The sequence below is a fragment of the Mastigoproctus giganteus genome, chromosome 8 (assembly GCF_048544385.1).
Source record: "Mastigoproctus giganteus isolate SK-2022 chromosome 8, ASM4854438v1, whole genome shotgun sequence".
Classification (NCBI taxonomy): Eukaryota; Metazoa; Arthropoda; class Arachnida; order Uropygi; family Thelyphonidae; genus Mastigoproctus; species Mastigoproctus giganteus.
The window spans coordinates 149,304,606-149,324,198 of NC_143582.1; the positions used below are offsets into that span (position 1 = coordinate 149,304,606).

The 19,593-nt window shown below is 37.0% G+C and overlaps 1 protein-coding gene across 1 annotated transcript in view; it reads left to right on the forward strand.

The window, feature by feature from the left end:
* Positions 1-543: 543 nt before the first annotated feature.
* Positions 544-19,593, forward strand: part of PNPase (polyribonucleotide nucleotidyltransferase 1) — a 389,999-nt gene continuing 370,949 nt past the window's right edge. The window contains exons 1-2 of the mRNA XM_090380364.1: positions 544-781; positions 17,208-17,346. Of these exons, the coding sequence (XP_090236490.1) occupies positions 594-781; positions 17,208-17,346 (327 nt within the window). The 5' untranslated portion in view covers positions 544-593. The remainder of the gene's footprint in view (positions 782-17,207; positions 17,347-19,593) is intronic.

A 19,593-nucleotide genomic window follows, 5' to 3' on the forward strand; every position in this document is an offset into this window, starting at 1 on the left:
ATTTTTCTGTTGTATAACTTTTGTAGCGCTTCCTTGCGAAACGATAATTGCTTCTGAACAACTGACTTCTGTATTCCGCCTTCTTTCTCGATGCTCCTGATGGTATTAATGCTAATCGCCAAATTGCTAAAAGTACTGAATTAATGAAACTGTATGATATTGTGTCTGCAGTTCAGTTGCGTGGATTCTTTGGTTTGTTTTCCTGTTTGCTGGCTGAATGAAAAACTTAGCTTTCTTCGAGGTTTGGGACTTACGCTATTCCGGAAGTGAAACACTGCCACGTTGCAATAAAACTAATAATTTTTTTTCCAACTGGGAGTATTCAAAGTCAGATCTTTTTTTTTTTTTTTTTTTTTCACAGTGTTCAAGTGCGTCGATCGTACTTGCTACCATGCACATTTCTGTCGCTTCCTGTGCATAACTTCCACTCCTCAACCCAGCAGTTTTCCCTTTTTACCGTAGGGCGACTCTGTGATCGTCGTATACCTTGTTTGTGTTATAACTTTATTTATATTTTATTTTTATCTTTTACAGATACACGTGGTGCAAGGAATGGTAGTTTCTTATAGTTTTTTGATTTCGGTTTTGTGAAAATGAGTGGTTGCCAAAGTTATGAATCAATTATCAATTTATTGTGCCGGTTTAGAATGAAATATATTTTAAAGAGGCATGTAATTAAGCCATTACATTTTCAATGGAAAACAACATTGTTGGCAATTTCAACATTCAACTGGCGTACCCACTCTGATGTACATGAATTGCCCATATCATTTGACAATGGGTAGGTAATTGTTGTGAAAACGAATTGGGAAATATTTGTAACTTAGCTTATTATAGGTTAGAAGAATGAGTATTAGCCATACAATACATAGCAACCGTTTTTTTTCCCGGAAACTCGGGTTTTCCATCCAGAAAACAGATAATCGACCTCAGAACACAATTTACAGACAATATATACAAAGCAATATGGTCTCGGTCGCTGATGTTCCTAAAAACCTACAACAACAACCCTTGTGCAAAGGGTAACTTTTCACATCCGTTTCATAAAATGTTCCTGATTAGTTTGAATTGATGCCACTCTCTACCTGTTGTTATGTTGTCCGAAAATTTTGTATTCATTCATTTTACTATTACCGCCAGTTTTATTAACCTCATTCAGACTCTTAGGGGTACTAATTTTTCCAGTCCCTGATATGAGAATTGAATGGCATGACTTGATCTCTAAGATACATAAAATAACATTTGCATTAATTACGACAATATTTAACACAAATTTTGAAACAACAAATAGACTCCTATACAAAACTATGTTTGAAATTCTTCTTTGAGCTTTTCATCTGTGGTAAGAAAAGAAAAAGGCACAGAAAAACTTTTAGGCTAACTTGCATGGATACAGGCCTTTTGTTATGTCAGTTTCACAGCTTTGACACTATATGTAGGGTTGGATGTACTGGAGATTGTGATTGGGTTGGATTTTTACAGTGTGCTAATGAGTGTGGATGAGGTGGTTTTGGACAAGTCCATAGCTGGAGTGTTAGTTTTGTTGCCAGTCTAGCTACTCGTTGCAGCAAGTAGGTCAAATCTCTGGATATTTCCAGGGTGTGTGATGGCTGTAGAAGAAACTGGACTGGCTCTTGCTCTTTTATTCCCAATACTTTTATTTTTTTATGAAACCCCTAAACACGAAAGGTATCAAAATTACAGTACTTAGTACGGTGCATGGGTTGAAGGAGATGTAGGTGGGGGTTACCTGAAACTTGGCTCTGGCTTCATGACATTTGTTTCAGTGCTTTCTATTCCCTGAATCCAAGGATGCTCTCATAATTATGGCTATGGGTTTGCTTACCTCCTATGCTGCCTCCCTTGATATAATTCCATATCAAGGATAGATTCCATCTGCTTCCAGGATTACTTCCTTGAATGGTTCCCATTTAGAATTCACAATTGGTAGCATCATCAGTTGATGCCACTGCATAGAACATAAAAACCATCTGAGACCTTTAGAAGACCAAAAGACCTTTGCTTTGCCTTTTTCTTTTATCATGTGATGTGAGCAATACATGAAGGAACCAGTTTTTTCCTGCTTCCTTCGTGTATCATAGCCTTGAGATCCAACCGGATAGTGCTGCACCATCGTGATATCCAAGCCTGAAGCAGGAATTGAATCTGCGATCTTTGGGTTGCCAGGCAGGCATTTTATCCACCTGGCTAGCCCGGTCGGCTGCTTTGCCTTTGACAGTAGTTATATCTTTAAGTAAATACCACCTCAATACACTATGAACACTACCTTATTGGTTCTTTTATCTTCAGTAGCCTTGATAATCAGATCAAGGCTATTGCTTTCTCTCATTGCCTCTCTAATGTGTTGATGTAGAAAACTGTCATCCAGTAAATCCACAAAAGATTTGTTACTGTGAGTGACCAATCCACAAGCTCCATTCAATATCTGGCAAGTTAAAATCCTGCATTATCAGACATTGTAGATTTAGATCTACAATTTAGATCTAAATTCAGATCTACAATGTCTGCATTATCAGACATTGTAGATCTGATTTACTTCCCCACTTTATTTCTTTATGTAGTTGTTCATCATACTCATTACAGTCATTAGGCCTTACAACACACTCCTCTCATTTTTGTTTCCCAGTGCTTGTCACATTCCTTGAAATTGCACTAGCCTCCCATATTAACTGGATGTACTGTCTTACATTTTATGTGCCTCTTAACTAAGAACATAAGCCCTCCTACCCTTTTTTCCTTTCTGCCCTTACTATATATAGTAGTGCTCAAAAAATTGCTTTGCTTCATTTTTTATGTCGTCCTATGGCAACTGCTCTTTTAGAAATAGCTGAAAGAACATAAGTAATAACATATGAAACTGTTACTTGCAGAAAAATTTAATTTTATGCCTTATTATTATTAGCCACGTGATGCAAGGAAGCCTGAGGCTTATGCTGCACCAGCCAAAAAAAATTTTTTTTCTGAATTACCCCAAGAGAGGGAGAAGGGGAATCACCAAGAAAAAGAAGAATGATGATATCCAGCTCAGGACCCTGGGTGTGCCAAGCCCATATGGGTACATATTCAATGAAATCAGTACTGTTCTCCATAAAGACAGCATGTTACTTATGGTTCATATAAAAAAAAAAATTATTTCTTTTCATTACTTTTTTAATACTACGATGACAAGCAACTATATAACCAGAAAACACAACAATGTGCTCACTAATATTTTGTTGGCCCACCCCTTGCTTTGATGACTTCTGCACATCATCATAACATTGACTGGATAAGGTTCTGAATGAATTCTTTGTAAATCTCATGGTACCAAACATGGATTAATGTCTCCTGTAGCTCTTAGCGTTTTTGGTTTCTTTTGCATTACTGTAATACCCATTTTGTTCCAAAATTTTCAGTTGGATTGAGGTTGGATTAAATAGTCCAGACTATTTTGTGAATTGATATATCCTTCAACCATTTTTACACCTGTGTACAGTAAAGCAAGAATGTGACATTTCATAAATTTAACACATTTGCTAATTTTATGAAGTAGTACTTATGGTTTTGGCTTTATGACACGGAGCAGAATTGTCGTAAAAAATGCAATTGGCAACATCCCTGTAGTGACTGATCTCTAATTGTGGGAAGTAATTTTATCTCAAGAATGTCCTTGTACACCTCAGCATTCACTGTACTCTTTGCAAATTCAAGTTGACCAACTCTTCTATGTAAAATATGGCCCCATATCATTTGAGATGCAGAATTTTTCACTGTGGAAACAGTACAGTCAAGATGACATTCTTATCCTCCTTGTGTAACAGTCTGCTGGCTATCCAAACCATATAAGTTGAATTTTGATTCATCAGGGAAAATAACACATTTCCACTGATCCTTAGACCAACGAACATGTTCTTTTGCCCACTTTAGATTAGCATTAGTAGAGGCATATGATGCAAGAAAGCAAGCTTATACAATATGCCAAAAAAAAAAACCTTCCCATTCACCATTGCTCCAAAAGTTTGTCCAATTCTTCCTTGAATTATTTAAACTGTCAACTTCCACAATTACAGATGGAAATTTGTTCCAGCACTCAACCAATCAACCACCCTGCTGGCTAAAGGCAGATTTCCACACATCTATTCTACAACTGTCTTTCCTGTTTGAATTTATGATGCTCAGCTTCCATTTAGACCAACTAACATGCTCTTTTGCCCACTTTAGATTAGCATTAGTAGAGGCATATGATGTAAGAAAGCAAGTTTATACAACATGCCAAAAAAAACAAAAAACTTCCCATTTCACCCTTGCTCCAAAAGTTTGTCCAATTCTTCCTTGAATTATTTAAACTGTCAACTTCTGCAATGACAGATGGAAGTTTGTTCCAGCACTCAACCGATCAACCACCCTTCTGGCTAAAGGCAAATTTCCTTACATCTATTCTACAACTGTCTTTCCTCAGTTTGAATTTATGGTGCTCAGCTTCCATTTTTTGCATGGTCAAAACTGGCTTTTTTTTCTTGGGAAAATTGCTATTAATCCCGATGAGAAAAGTTATCTGCATACTGTTGCAGTACTTGCCCCTACCCCTGTCTCCTCCCATGCTGTTTTGAGATCTGTCAATGAGGATTCTGTTTCGGACACACAGACAGACCAGTAATATGTCCTGCACTGTAGAATATCCATGGATGTCCACTTCCTTTTTTGCCGACCGGGCTAGCCAGGTGGGTAAAGTGCCTGCCTGGCAACCCAAAGGTCGCGGGTTCGAATCCCGCCTTGGGCTTGGATCAAAGTACTGCAAAAACCTTGGGAGGTGCACTATGGCCACAGAAGCCGATGCGCCAACAACTACAAAAAAAAAAAAAAAAACCACTTCCTTTTCTTTCTCTGTAGACTGCCAGTTTCTCTGATAATTTTCATAATAAATGTGCCACTGTTGGCTGATTACAATGAATCCTCTGAGCTATTTCATGCATAGAAGGTCCCTCTGCATTCAACACAGCAGCAGCAGCACTTTTCTACATGGTGTTAATTGTGAAAACTTAGCCATTGCAACAGCACAGAATATTGGACTTGTGGCATATGCTCTGTATTTATACTGCTGCTAATTGATACAAACATGAATGGCATGTAGCATCATCTCAATGAGCTTGCTAGAGATGAATGATGATTAGGGTAATGCTATTTCAAGACATATATGATATATTGCCAAATTTCACAGTAATTTGGGAATTTTTGCAAGTGATGCAATTTTTTTGAGCACTACAATGCACAGTAGTGATGATTTAGAGAATATGTATCATTATAGAGATTTAGAGAATATGTATCATATAATGTCTAATCATATAAATCTCTAATGTCTGAGTGATACCACTTCTCCGATATCTCTACAATATACACATTTGATGACTTAACCAGTACAAATTCATTAAATTTATTTACTATATTCCTAGCATTAGTATACACTCAAGTATGTGCACCTGTTTTTACTCATGGCAACCCTACCACAACCCATGTTTTTTCTTGTTTCATGAGGACCCTTGCAGACCTTGAAATCCCTGACATCTTGCTTTCCATTCTGCCGCATGTTCCAAATAAGAGCAGTGTAAAAATCACTTACACCTCTGCCTGCGGCTGCTGCTGTTACTCTATTATTCTATGTATCACCCCCATGCTAGCAGTTTTCTGATCCACCTAATACTGCCTTGATAGCATCAGCAAATATTCTTGCACCCATTACAACTATATCCCATCAGATAGCATTACCCTGTAAAATGGACTCTCCCATTAAAAAGCCTATTTCCTCCTGTTAATTTATAGAATCAGTTATGATGTTCAATAGCAGTTGATTTTTGTGGATATACAGAGTGTCCACTAAAGAATAACCACATTTTAAACTTTATTAATTCCAGAATAACTGAAGTTATACATAAGTAATTTTCATTGTCATTAAATGAAGAATGTTATTGGTGTATAATTATTATTTGTTTTTCCTCCCATGTCTCTGATATCTGACTGAAATAAATTGTAACCACTACCTAAAAGCTACTGTAATTGGGTAGGGCCAGTGTGTTATTATTATATGGTCAGCTGGAACCAAATCACCTACCAAGATTCACTGGCTTTACATTTTACTGATGGTAATGCGTGTGTAAAGTAATTGAAAAACAGACATATGTAATTTCTAAGCCATCATTTTTTAAAGGGGAAAATTAAAAGTCACCACTAGCAAAGAGAGATAAGACTTTGGCTATAAACATTTCTGGAAATCAGATTAGTAAACAAAAAACCCCAGCCAGTTCTGGTGTTTCTCCACAGCAAGAAGAGACCCCTCCCACCAGGGTTATTCTCTCTGTGCAGTCCTCCATTAAAATTTTCATTATGTATGAGGTAAGGTAAATTAGCTCAACCCTGTATTTGGAGTTCAGAAAATCTCTGAACAGTTAAGTAGTTAGTACCTCACTTGGTAGTCAGTCAAACATTCCTTAGTTTGAAGACTGACAACCAACTTTACTGATACATACAGAAGCACTCCTACACTAGGGTCCTTCTGACTGCTCGCGACTTGATGAAAATTTTAATGGCTGCTGGATAGGAAGGGATGAGCCCAATTCTTGGTGAGCACACTCACTTGATGTTACCCACTTGACTTCTCTTGGTGGGATTATATTAAGAACATCATATTCCCAGTTGTTATCAGGATTATCACTTTTGAAGCAGAAGATCACATGCACAAAATTGCAGTTGTTACTCTAGAAATGCTGCAAAATATTTGGAGAAAAGTGGAATTCTGTTTATTCATCCTGCAACTGACTAAGATGTCACGTATAGACATTTGTTTATCCAGTTATGAAACTTGATATCCATTCAGTGATAAAATTTGTCTATTTTTGTCCTGGAATTATTAAGGTTTGAAATTAGATCATTCTTTTGCAGATACCCTTTATAATTGTTTATAAAACTCATAAAATTGTTTTTTTTTTTTTTTTTTTTTTTTTTTAAACAATTCAAATTCAGATACCTTTCACTTAAGAATCTTATGTTTTCAAATATGGCTCTTAAACTTATTTAAGTTGCAGTGTTAGTGTGTGCATAATCTATAATGACTTTATATTCTTGATTAAAGTCCCTTAAATTAAAAAATTTAAATACCTGAATGATATCAGTGTCAGTTTTAGTATTCCTCAGGTATTGTTTTTGCTTTTGACCTATGTCACTGATTGCATTAGAATTACAGGATGTATGGCTGTAAAATCAGTTAACAGAATACTCACTTTTACCACACCATGCAATGTTTATTTGCATCCCTGTGTAATTTACTTGCCTTGCCCTCTAATGACTATTTCTTGCAGCAAACTGCCTATGCTATGCTTCGTGCGATGCATTGAATCATTTTTGGTAGACAGCTCTCTGTAGTTGACAGAGACCACTTATAGTGGTGAAGAATATAAAAACCACATGGAAATCAGAATTCTTTTGACAGTGAAACCATCTACTTTACTTCTAACCAAATATGGTTGTCACTATTGTTGGACTGTTGGTGTTTGTTTACCACTCATTTTATTTGAAAACTATTATTTTATAAATGTGATAAAACAATAACTATGTTTATCATTTAAAACAAAAACTGTGTTTATCATTAAAAACAATAGCTATGTTTATCATTTAAAACAATAACTACCTATGAACACAGTGATGTTTGTAAATTAGTACGGCCTCCGTAGCCGAGTGGGCAGGAGCGGGAGTGCAGTAGCACACGCTCTTTGAGTAGACCGGGGTTCAAGCCCCTGACTGCTGAATACGGTCGATCTGCCAACCCGCACTGGACCAGCGTGGCAGATTATGGTCCATTTCCCTCAGCATGAATTGTTGAGGAGGCTTCCATCCTGCAGTGGGTTGATAATGGCTGCACTTTACTTTTTACTAATATTTAGGGCTCAGTAAACATGGTTCCCATGGTGACAAAAATCCTGACTGCCAACTATCACTTAAGAGGTCAGTCTTACAGCTGTGAGATTGAACTGCAAATTTTTCATTTTATGATCGCTTTTTCAATTTATGATCATCTTTTTTAATTTTAACCCTTTCATGAGTGAATTTTCAGAATATGTATGGGTGTATGTGCTAAAGGAGCATAAATTATGTTATGGAATTTTATAGTTTTGTAAGAGTGCAAATTGTGTTACAAATGCTTTCTTTTAAATATTATTTTGTTTGCATTTAGAGTGAAACCATGAGCAACTATTAGTTTGTTTGTATTTTTACTCTAATATTTAGTAATCGTTTGACATGATTGTTAAATATTAGAGTGAAATTATTGTCAAAAATCAAATCAGAATTTCAAAAAAAATTGTGACAATAAAAAAAAAACTATTTACCACTATCTAAGATGCACTTTTTTCAGAAATCTATCTCAAAAAAAATCACCCTACATCTTATAAGGCAATGGTTGTGGTTATCATAAACAAGCATGTTGTTACGTTTTGTCTTGTCTTGTTGATGATTTTAGAGTTTTTACGAATATACTGGTACTTTTTATGAACCTTGCTAAAATGTTAAAAACGACCAGATAAATTACCAGTAAATTTATCTGCTGATGGAATAACCCAGAAAATGCCTTTTTTTTTTTTTTTTTTTTTTTTTTTTTTTGAGAAAAAAAAACCTTGCAGGATCTGTTAAGGTACCATAATGAATATTTTTACAGTGTAGCTGCAGCCACTGTGCATGTGTTCAATTTATTTTAGATTACCAGTACCCTAGTATGATGGCTTGCTTACACAATTGGTTACAAGTTATCAGTTATGCAAAGGAACACAGAAACAGATCTGCAGGAAGACATTTTAGGCCACCACCAGCAACAGAGAAAATGAACTGGGAGTGACAAAAACAAGAGGATAAACTCAATATGGCAATCAAAAACAAGCATAACCTTATCAACCCACAGTAAAATGGGCAGGACTTGAGAAAGAACTGAATAGCTGGGTAATAGAGCAGAGGAACTGTAGTATATCTGTTTCATCAGTCATTTTTGAGTCCTTTTGCTGCTGCCTTTTGCCTATATATACAAAGCTTGCCTATATATACAAAGGGACTTGATGATGTTGGTAACACAACAAGTTGATGTTATAGATTTATGAAGTGAACCAGCTCAGCTAAGATGAAATGAACAAGGATAACCCAGAAAATGTGAAAACCAAATCCTGGAATTTCTCAGATTTATATTAATGCTAGGAAGTACACAAACTACAAGCTTGGCCAAATTGGTAATATGGATGAAGTACTGACAATGTACAAATTAGTGCAAACACATCATATTAGTATGCAGCAAACTCTGAATTAGCATAAACAGCATTGTTTTAGTTAAATCTCATATCATGAATACCTTCACTGCTGCATACTAATATGATGTGTTTGCACTAACTTGTACTTTGTCTAATTCTCTTGCAGCCTGAGGCTTAAGCCCTTAAAGTGTTTCAGGATGAAGTACTGTTAACATTTGATGTACCCTCAAATAGAAGTGTGGATGCTGATCATACAGGTACAAAATCAGTAAATATGAAGACATCAGGCTACGAAAAGAACACTATAGTGCTGGTTTGGCTTGTTGTGCTGATGGAATGAAACTTCCACTGCTCCTTGTATCCAAGAGAAAAACTCTGCCAATGGAAATAAAATTCCACCAGGTATCTTTGTCAATATTGATCCTAAGGGGGTGGATGGATGAAGATGGAGTCAAAATGTGGCTGGAAAAAGTGTGATCATGGCATCCTCTGTTGGTCTTCTCAAAAACCAGTACTACTGATATGGGACCAATTTCGTTCACATAAAAACAGAGGCCATAAAGAGGAGGATGGATAATTTAAAAACACAACTTTCTGTAATTCTTTGTGGACTTACTGGCAGGCTACAATCACTGGATGTTTTTATTAACAAGCCATTTAAAGCTCTCATGAAAGAAGAATGGACTAAGTGGACGAAGGCACCACAATGCAACTTTACACCTACTAATCGTATGAAGAGACCAACGATTTTTCAAGTAGTAGTAGTAGTGGTGGCATGTGATACAAGAAAGCAAGTGTATGAGCTTATGCAGCATCAGCCAAAAAAAAAAAAAAAAAAAAAAATCACACCATTCCCTCCAAATGCCTGTCCAGTTCCTCCTTAAATTTATTCAACCCATCAACTTCCACAACGACAGATGGAAGTTTGTTCCAGCAATTAACCACCTGCTGGCTAAAGGCAAATTTCCGCACATCTATTCTACATCTGTCCTTTCTTAATTTGAATTTATGCCCTCTTAGGTTCGTAATCTGAACAAGTGGAAGGATCCCATCAGAATTCAGCTTGCTCAACCCATTCAAGGCCTTATACACCTCAATCAGATCACCTCACAGGTGTCTAGTCTCCAGCTGCTGCAATTTGCAAAACTTAAGCCTCTCTTGGTAAGAGGATCCCTTCATTCCCCTCACCAATCTTGTTGCCCTTCTCTGTACACGCTCAAGTAAATCTACATCCTTCCTAAAATGAGGCCTCCAGACCTGTACTCAGTACTCAAGGCGTGGCCTGACCATTGATTTATACAGAGGGACAGTCACCTCCTTTTCCTTGCTAGCAAAATTCATATATATCATTGACAAAATTCCATGACCTGCCCTGGCAGCCTCTCTGCATTGCTCAGAAAACTTCATATCTGCCTGCACAATTACTCCCAGGTCTTTTTCATTTTCTACCACCTTAAGTGTAGTACCACACAGTTGGTACGTTTCTATGGGGTTACTTCTACCCATATGCAGTACATTGCATTTGTCAAGGTTAAACTTCAGTTGCCACTTCTTAGCCCATCTGCCCAAATTATCTAGATCCTGTTGCAGTAGCACACTGCCATTACTGTCATTAACAACCCTGCCAACCTTTGTATCATCTACAAACTTTGACATTAAGCCTGATATAACTTCATCAATATCATTGATAAATATACAAAACAACAGTGGACCCAATTCCGAACCCTGTGGGACTCCACTAATAATATTAGTCCACGAAGAGCAGCACCCATTGATTACCACCCTCTGTCTTCTCCCACTTAACCATCCTTTTATCCATTCTAGCAACTTACCCTTAATACCATTCTGCTCCAATTTGTACAATAGTCTTCCATGCGCAACAGTGTCAAAAGCTTTCCTGAAATCCAAATATATGATATCAGAATTATTTTTTGCATCCAGTTTCTTTGTAACCACATCATAATATCCTATCAAATTTGTCAGACAAGACTTTCCCTTAACAAACCCATGCAAGTGTGCCAATGGGTAAAAAATTCTTGGGACGCAGTAAAGACTGAGACAGTTATGAAGTTATTTAAGAAGTGTGGCATCAGTAATGCCTTGGAGAGCACAGAAGATGATACAGGTAGTTCCCAACTTTAAACAATGATTTACTTATCCAAAAAAATGAAAAAATAGCCTTTAAAATCGAGGAATGAAAATCAAGCAAATTGTAATAAAGAAGTTGTTTATGTCATACAATTGTTAAAGAATGTTTATTCTCCATCATCATCGATTAAATGCACACTCGTTGGTGGTTCTTCACCAACGAGTGTGCATTTAATCGATGTGCATTTATAGTTCTTCACCAACGAGTGTGCATTGTTGGCTCGGAACTTGTTGGTTTGTTGGAAGCAAAAGGAGTCGTCTTCTTTGGAAATGCTTCAAGAGTCGTTTGTTTCCAAGACAGTCTTTTCTTTTCTTTATAAATTTCATGATAGCATGCATATCCCCAGGGGCTCATATCTGGTGAGTATGGGCTTGGCACACCCCAGGGTCCTGAGCTGGATATCGTCATTCTTCTCTTTCTTGGTAATTCCTTTTTTCTTCTGACTCTCTCTCTCACAGGGTAACTCTTTTTTGGCTGGTGCAGCATAAGCCTCAGGCTTCCTTGCACCACATAGCTAATAATAATAATAATAATAATAAGCATTTTTTAAATCTGTAGCAACTTTTCTAGTGCGCTCGAAATTTGAATCTTGTGACTCGAAAATCTCAGTTGCTTTTTCAATGTGTTGAAAAGCTTAGTCAAGCTCCTTGAGAGTGAACAGGAGTTTCAGCTTTAAATCTTCTTCTTCCTCAGCTTCTTCACATTTTGCCATTTCAAGGTCTTCATTTGTGAGCTATGCATTGTGTGTTTGAAGCAGATCAGTGATGTCAGTTGTAGAAACCTCAAGCTGCAAGTGGTTAGCAATATTAACAACCACTTCTGTTTAATTTTGTGGGATCTCTGCTGGTTCTTGAAATCCTTCAAAATTATCAATAAACTGATGACAGAGTTTATTCCAAACACTGTTCATATTGTTCTCTGTAATTTTGTCCCAGACTCAGGCTCATTTTATTATCTTGATTGCATCTAAAATATGGGATTCTTTCCATAATTCTTTAAGAGTTGGACCTCCCTCCTTATCTCTTTATCTCTGCTCAAACAAATAAACACACGCACAGTAGTACTGTATTGTATAGCTATGCATTATACTATTTGAAATGCTGTATTTATGAATGTTTAGCATTTATTTATCGCAATTAATAGTCATATTTTTGATTCTGTTGATACTTGAAAAAAAAAACTTGTAAACCCAGAAACTGCCTGTATTCTGTTTGATGAGAATGACCATTTTCACTGAGACAGCAGCAGCAGTGACCCTGAAGGTGAGGTTTGTTGATGGTCAGCATGACGAGGATGACAACAGCAATGGATTTCCAGCTTTTGAAAATGAATAAAAACTTTTTATTTTATTGCCTCATTTTTGTTTATTGTTCCTTTTTAAAGATGAATTAGAATAATATTTTTGTATTTGAATTTTGAGATGATTAAAATATTTTGGGTTCACTCCAGAGCATGCATTGTTATTATAAAAATAGTCATGTGTATAATAAGATGCTTTTGTTTAAAAATAATTAGAAGTATGGGCAATAAAAGAAATCAGTTTCTAAAAAGTGCAAAAATGCTTTTTTCCCTCCTTTTTTATATATATATATAAATCTTTCCTAAATTATGGGTGTCTTATACCCCAGTGCATTTTATATGGCAGGAAATGCTGTATATGAAAATGAACTCATGGTTACTTTTTTTGATGCAGTAATATCCTCTGCACGAATGCTCTATCTGTGTATCATTTGATTCAATTTCATTTCTGCTAGAGTGAATTCTAGAGAATTTATCAATTTCAGCTTGAAAAACTGTGACTAATTTTTTCTTCTGAGTTTCAAAGTATTTTTTTACTGCCACCTATTATATGAGTATATCCTAAAGATGACAGTACAAAATACTATATTATATATTATAGTGATATATATATATATATATGTATATATATATATATATATATATACAGGGTGTTTCAGTTAAACGTTTCAGAACTTCTAAGAGGGGTAGAGTACATCCTGACAACTCGAAATCATATAGCAATGTGGGGTCGGAAATGCTTTCCTGAAGCGGTGTTGTACACAGAAGCACCATAAAGAAAAGAGACCGTAAGTGAGAAATCGTTTTAATAATACATGAAAAGAAGCAAAAGGTACATGGATTAAAGTAAGTGTTCGAAGTTTCTTCCACGGGCTACAATGCACGCCTCACATCTCCGACGCATGGACATCCGAACATTCTGGAATACTCCAGGCGAATTTCGAATTTCTTCGGCAGCTATTGCGATTCTTGCAACCAGCTCCTCAGCATTGTCAACAGGGGTGTCATAAACTAGCGATTTCATATGACCCCAGAAATAAAAATCAAGGCATGATAGGTCGGGTGACCGAGAAGGCCAACGCACGGGACCACCATGTCCGATCCACTGTTGACCAAATGTGACATCCAGGTAGTTACGAACATCTCCGCTATAATGGGCAGGGGCTCCATCGTGTTGGAACCACATTGTCTGTTGCGTCGATGCAGAAATCTGTTCATCTCTCAAAGTTGTGGCAATACTTGCTGCAGAAAGATCAAGTAGATAGGTCCGGTTAGACGACACGGTAACAGGTAAGGTCCGATGAGGTAATCTCCCATAATACCGGCCCATACATTGACCGAAAATCGAATCTGTGCTGCACGACGTCGTATTGCATGCGGGTTCTCGATCGCCCAGATATGGTCGTTATGCATGTTGAAAATTCCTTCCCTTGTGAAGGATGCCTCATCGGAAAACAACACTTCAGCAAGAAAAAGGGGTTTTGTAGCACATTTTCCAAGGTACCACTGTGCGAAAGCAATACGAGGTGCATAATCCTCCGGTTGCTGTGTCTGGACACGCTGCACGTGAAACGGATGCAGGTCTTGTTCTCGGAGAATCCTCCAGACGCTGCAATGGGAAACCCCAACTGCGTTTGCTAGACTTCGTGTACTCATTCTTGGATTCCCCTGTACATGCTGCAGCACATTCTGTTTGACGGCTGGAGTCCGTGCTGTTCTTACCCTGTCCCTGTCAGCTCTTTCAAATGAACCTCTCTCAGCTAACCTCTGGTGCAGTCTTGCAAAGAAATTATGACTGGGAATACGCCTCATCGGATATCGTTCCCCGTACAAACGCTGTGCGGCTGGCCCACTACAATTTGCAGCCCCGTACGCCAAATGCATATCGGCTAACTCTGCGTTCGTGTAATCATCCATCCTACTAACTTGGCATTCTTGTGCGAAATTAAGATTCCCTGCACTAAAGCTCGGGATTTTCGATTCTGCCCATTGGTATATGATTTCGAGTTGTCAGGATGTACCGTACCCCTCTTAGAAGTTCTGAAACGTTTAACTGAAACACCCTGTATATATATATATATATATAGTGGCAGACAAAAAAACTGCATCACTTGTGAATTTTGCAAATAATGTGTTTTTTGCTGCATTGTGGGTTGCAGAAATGTTCAAAATGCATTTGTTAGATGGGATATATATATCTGTGAATGAAATTCAATAAAAAGACCCCACCTGATATACCTAATTGCCATAAATATTTTCCCCAAGGGTAAAATACGTAATTAATGGAAATATGAGAAATCATGCAAATGGCAATTATGAAAACCAAATATATATTTTATTGCATTCACATGTACAAACTGAAATGAAAAGTTAATTTAATAGTATTATGTACTGTAAATCAGCAAAATAAGTCCTCAGTATTTTGTTGTTCCTCCTTGAGCTGCAATTACAGCCTTGCAACGATCTGGCATAGAGCTAATCAACTTCTGGATATATGGTTGCCCAATTTCATGGTACCACACCCTTACAATGCTCTCCTGCAGCTGAATCTTACTTGTTGGCTTCTGAGCAATTGTGGATGACATTTTGTACCAGCAATTTTCAATAGGGTTCAAATCTGTACTCTTCCCGTGCCAGTCCAACACTGTAATTGCAGCATTTCTGAGGTATGGCTGCACCTTAAGAGAGAAAAACAAGGGAAAACATTGGTGTAAGTATGTTTTAAGCCTTGTGAGACAAGAAGACAAACTCATCATTAAATCTAAATAGCATTAAACTTACTGATTTTGCTGTGTGGCAAGGTGCTGAGTCCTGTTGAAAAATGCAGTTTTGGACGTCTGTATGGTGATCCCTAATAACGGGTTTCAGGCACTCCTCCAAGATAGCAGTGTGGGTTTCTGCATTCACCGTTCCGTTAATAAACTTAATTTGCCCCACCCTTTGCTTGTTATGCATCCCCAGACCATCTTTACGGTCGACATTATGCAGTCAGAATGTTATGCCTCTGATTTTCGTCTTCTGACATATCTCTTCCCATCCGAGCCATGCAGGTTGAATTTCGATTCGTCAGAGAAAAGATGATGTCCCATTGCTCTTTTGTGCATGAAACATGCATTTTAGCCCAAGCAAGTTGGCTCTTCCTCATTTGTTGGGTCAACACTTTCACTTCTTCTTGGGCCGATAGGTATGTAGACCACATTCCGAAAGCCGTCTTTGGATAGTCGTGCACTTGTTTCAACACCAGAGGCCATATCAAAATCCAGTTTTAGATCAGAAGCACTAGCATAGCAATAAGAAGGCATAGCCATTTCAAATATCGATCTTGGGAAGGCAAAGTCAATCTCTTACGGCCTGATCCAGGCCTTCTCTTCACATCACCGGTTTCACACTTTAATTTCAGCACCCAGGATACTGTTGGCAGCCTATTTTATCAGTGATAGCATGCGTAGAAAGTTCTTCCTGAGACAGAGCAACAGCTACACTTTTTGTTCTTGGTGTCAACTGAACATATGGAGCCATGCTTACACCTCTGCAAAACAGAATACTAATAAGCGTGTATACCCTTCCAGTGCCGTATTTATAGAAGTGGCTGATGCAATACCTTGCAATTACTGTCTGATGCAATAGAAGCTTTATCTGATGCAATTCCTTTGCTTTGCAACAAACAAAATAAATAAATAAATTTTCTGTTTATACTCCGGGACGACCAAACGGTCAGAGGAGTTTACAAGATACACAGAATACAAGAAACAGCACCGTATTCAGCAGTCACGGGCTTGAAAAATAACTGTAATCAAACAATATCTTATACGTTTCACTTCAAATGTTACTTTTTTTAAGGTGATGCTGTTTTTTTTTTTTTTGTCTGCCACTTTATGATTAGAAAAGAAAAAAAAAAGAGATTCTAGAAAATACTGGAAGATTTCAAGACATATTGCACTAAGTAGACAAATTATATATATATAATTTGTCTACCAACCTTTTGCTTCCAACCTTCAAAAATGTATATGTATTATATACTCATATACATACTTATACATGTTTGTAAAATGTATATGTACTTTTACAAAAAAAATTATATGTACATATGAATGAAAGGGTTAAATGGAATAGTCATATGTATAGTTATATAATTTAGGGCTAAGTTCATTTTAAAGAATTGGCCTGATTCATATGTGGCAATTAGATCTGTATAGGATTTCTAAAAGATGTTTTTAGCTCCTGAAATTATAGTACAAGTACATACTAATACAGAGGCATAGTTAAAATCATAAATTTTCTGGGTATGTCCTAATGAGAACAGACTTCTGTTTTAAATTGTGCAAATTGTGTAAAAATTATCAGACTTATAAATATATACTTATATGTATAGCTAGTTACCCAACTGAATTTGTTACAGCCTCATGTGTTATGAAATTTCATAAAGTATAACTACTTATTTATTTTATTTTATTTTATTTTATTTTTTTATTTTTGTAAAGGAAAGTTATGAAGATTGGTACAGGAAAACTGGCAAGGTTTTCAGATGGATGTGCTATTGTACAACTTGGCGATACTACTGTAATGTCAACTGCTGTTAGCAGAACATCGTCATCGTCTGTTAATTTTATGCCTCTGGTGGTAAGTTTTACTAAAGTTCCCCTTGTAAATTAAAAGATATCACATTCATTATATGGTTGCCTCTGACCTTAAATCCTTGAACCACCTCATCATTGAAAATGCTGAGAGGTGGGTTTAATCTGACCATGCTCATGTTACACTTGTCAGGTGCACAAAAATTTTGAACCAAGATCAATGGTTAACTTTCTCTACCTTCCCAAATATAGCTGTAGTTTTACTAGAATGGTTTTTAAAGTGAAATTTTATGGCTTTCACAGAGTAATTGATTGAAAACATCTTTGAGATGTAGTGTGGCCTTGGCACTTTTTTGTGTTTAGCATTCATGTTACACCCCTTACAGTTGCCACTCCAAAATCATTTTCTGTCACTTTATTTTGCATAGTTTTATTTTGTCTTTATTAAATTAGTTTTGGATAACCTGATCTACTATAAAATAATTATCAAAAATTTGAAATTTAAAAAAAGAAGAATGCATGATTTCTCAGCTAAAGCAGTTGATTTGCTATTTACAATTGACCTGAGAAAGTAGATGAGAAATATTCTGCAGAATGTCCGTCGGTGAATAAGTTTACTCTTGTAATCATTTAAATGAAATAAATGCAATTTTCAAATCAATGCAGGAGTAAGTGCTTTTTTTTTTTTTTTTTTTTTTTTATGAAAACCCCAAACACGAAAGGTATCGAAACCTATAGTACTTAGTACCGTGCATGGGTTGAAGAAGTATGGGGGGGGGATGCCGGAAACTTTGCTCCAGAGACTAAACATGGGTTTCACCACTTCAAGCCTCCAATAAGCAAAGTGGTGGTATTTCACCGCTTTTATATTCATATTTTAAAATTCCCTGTATAATGTATGTCATTTACGGATTTGATCACTGTAAACAGGTGTTATGGAAACATAATTTTCTTGCAAAATAGTAAAGGTCTCAGGGCCATATTTCGGTGTAGACATTGAAATAATTTTAAAATTATATTCAACTCTGCATTCAGTCTCTCTCTCTCTCCCTCCCTCCCTCTGATGTTTTAGTATCAGCAACTTTTGGGCATTTGAACCATTGTGTATTATATCTGTAGAAATGTGTTCATTGGTCAATGTGCAGGCTGAAAAACCTGAAATAGCTCATGAGGGGAACCCTTTCCCTTTGTAAGATACCCGATCTTACAAATGTAGAGATAAATTTTATTCAAGATAGGGAATATAAAAATTTCTGATATTTAGGATATGAAAATAGTGGGAAGGATAGATATGTAGTAGTCAGGGATTTCGGCGGACTGCTAAGGGGCTCCCGTGGGAAAGGAAGGTGTGGAACCTAAACAAAATAAATAAGGAAGGGAGAGGGATGCTATGGATGTGCAGAGGAACCAGTTTGAAACTATTGGATAGTATTTCAGTATGGATTGTAGGAAGAAATAAGGGACCGAAATTATGTGATATATGGAATGGCAGGAGAGGTATTTTTGCGGAAAGCGAAACAAAGTGAGTAGATGGGTGAATAGAATGTGAGCAGAGGGAAGAAGTTGAGGTAAAAAAAAAAAAAAAGGAAATTTGCTAGTGAGGACCACTGAGAGAGAGAGAGAGAGAGATCCCAGATGGCCATATTATTGAAATAAGACAAACAAAAAATTCCTGTGAAAGGGAGGCTCAGCCACAAGAGGTATGGCCTAGACAAAGAGGAGGAATTGGCAAATGAGAAAGAAAGGGACTGTTTTGAATTAATAATGATTGGTCAGAAGGAAAGGGGAATATAATAGAAGTGGTGAGATGAAAAAAGAGAGAACATGAGGGGAGAAAAGAGAGAGTAGAAAGTGAGCAGATGGGTGAGTAGAATGTGAGCAGAGGGAAGAAGTTGAGGTAAAAAAAAAAAAAAAAAAAAGAACTGTGAGTGGTTGTTGTTTGGTTTTTAGGAGCATTAGCAACTAAGGCCATATTGCTCCGGGAGATGCGGTGGTCATTCCCTGACCTTTCCGCATCCTCCGTATTTGGTGGTGACGGGCTCGAACCCCGGTCTAATCAAGAAGAGTGTGCTACGCACTGCTGCTCCTTCCCACCTGGCTACGGAGGCGCCAACTGTGAGTGGTGAGGAAGTTGAAGTACGTGAGAAAGATGAACTTGAAGTGAGTGAAGGAAAGATGGTCATGTAGAAGAAAGGGAGCGTTTCTTTTTCTCTTTGTGTGAGTAGTGCTATCCTTAGGAAAGGAAAACCAGGAAATGCCAAGGAACCTGAATAGTCAAGGAGAAGCCCAGAAT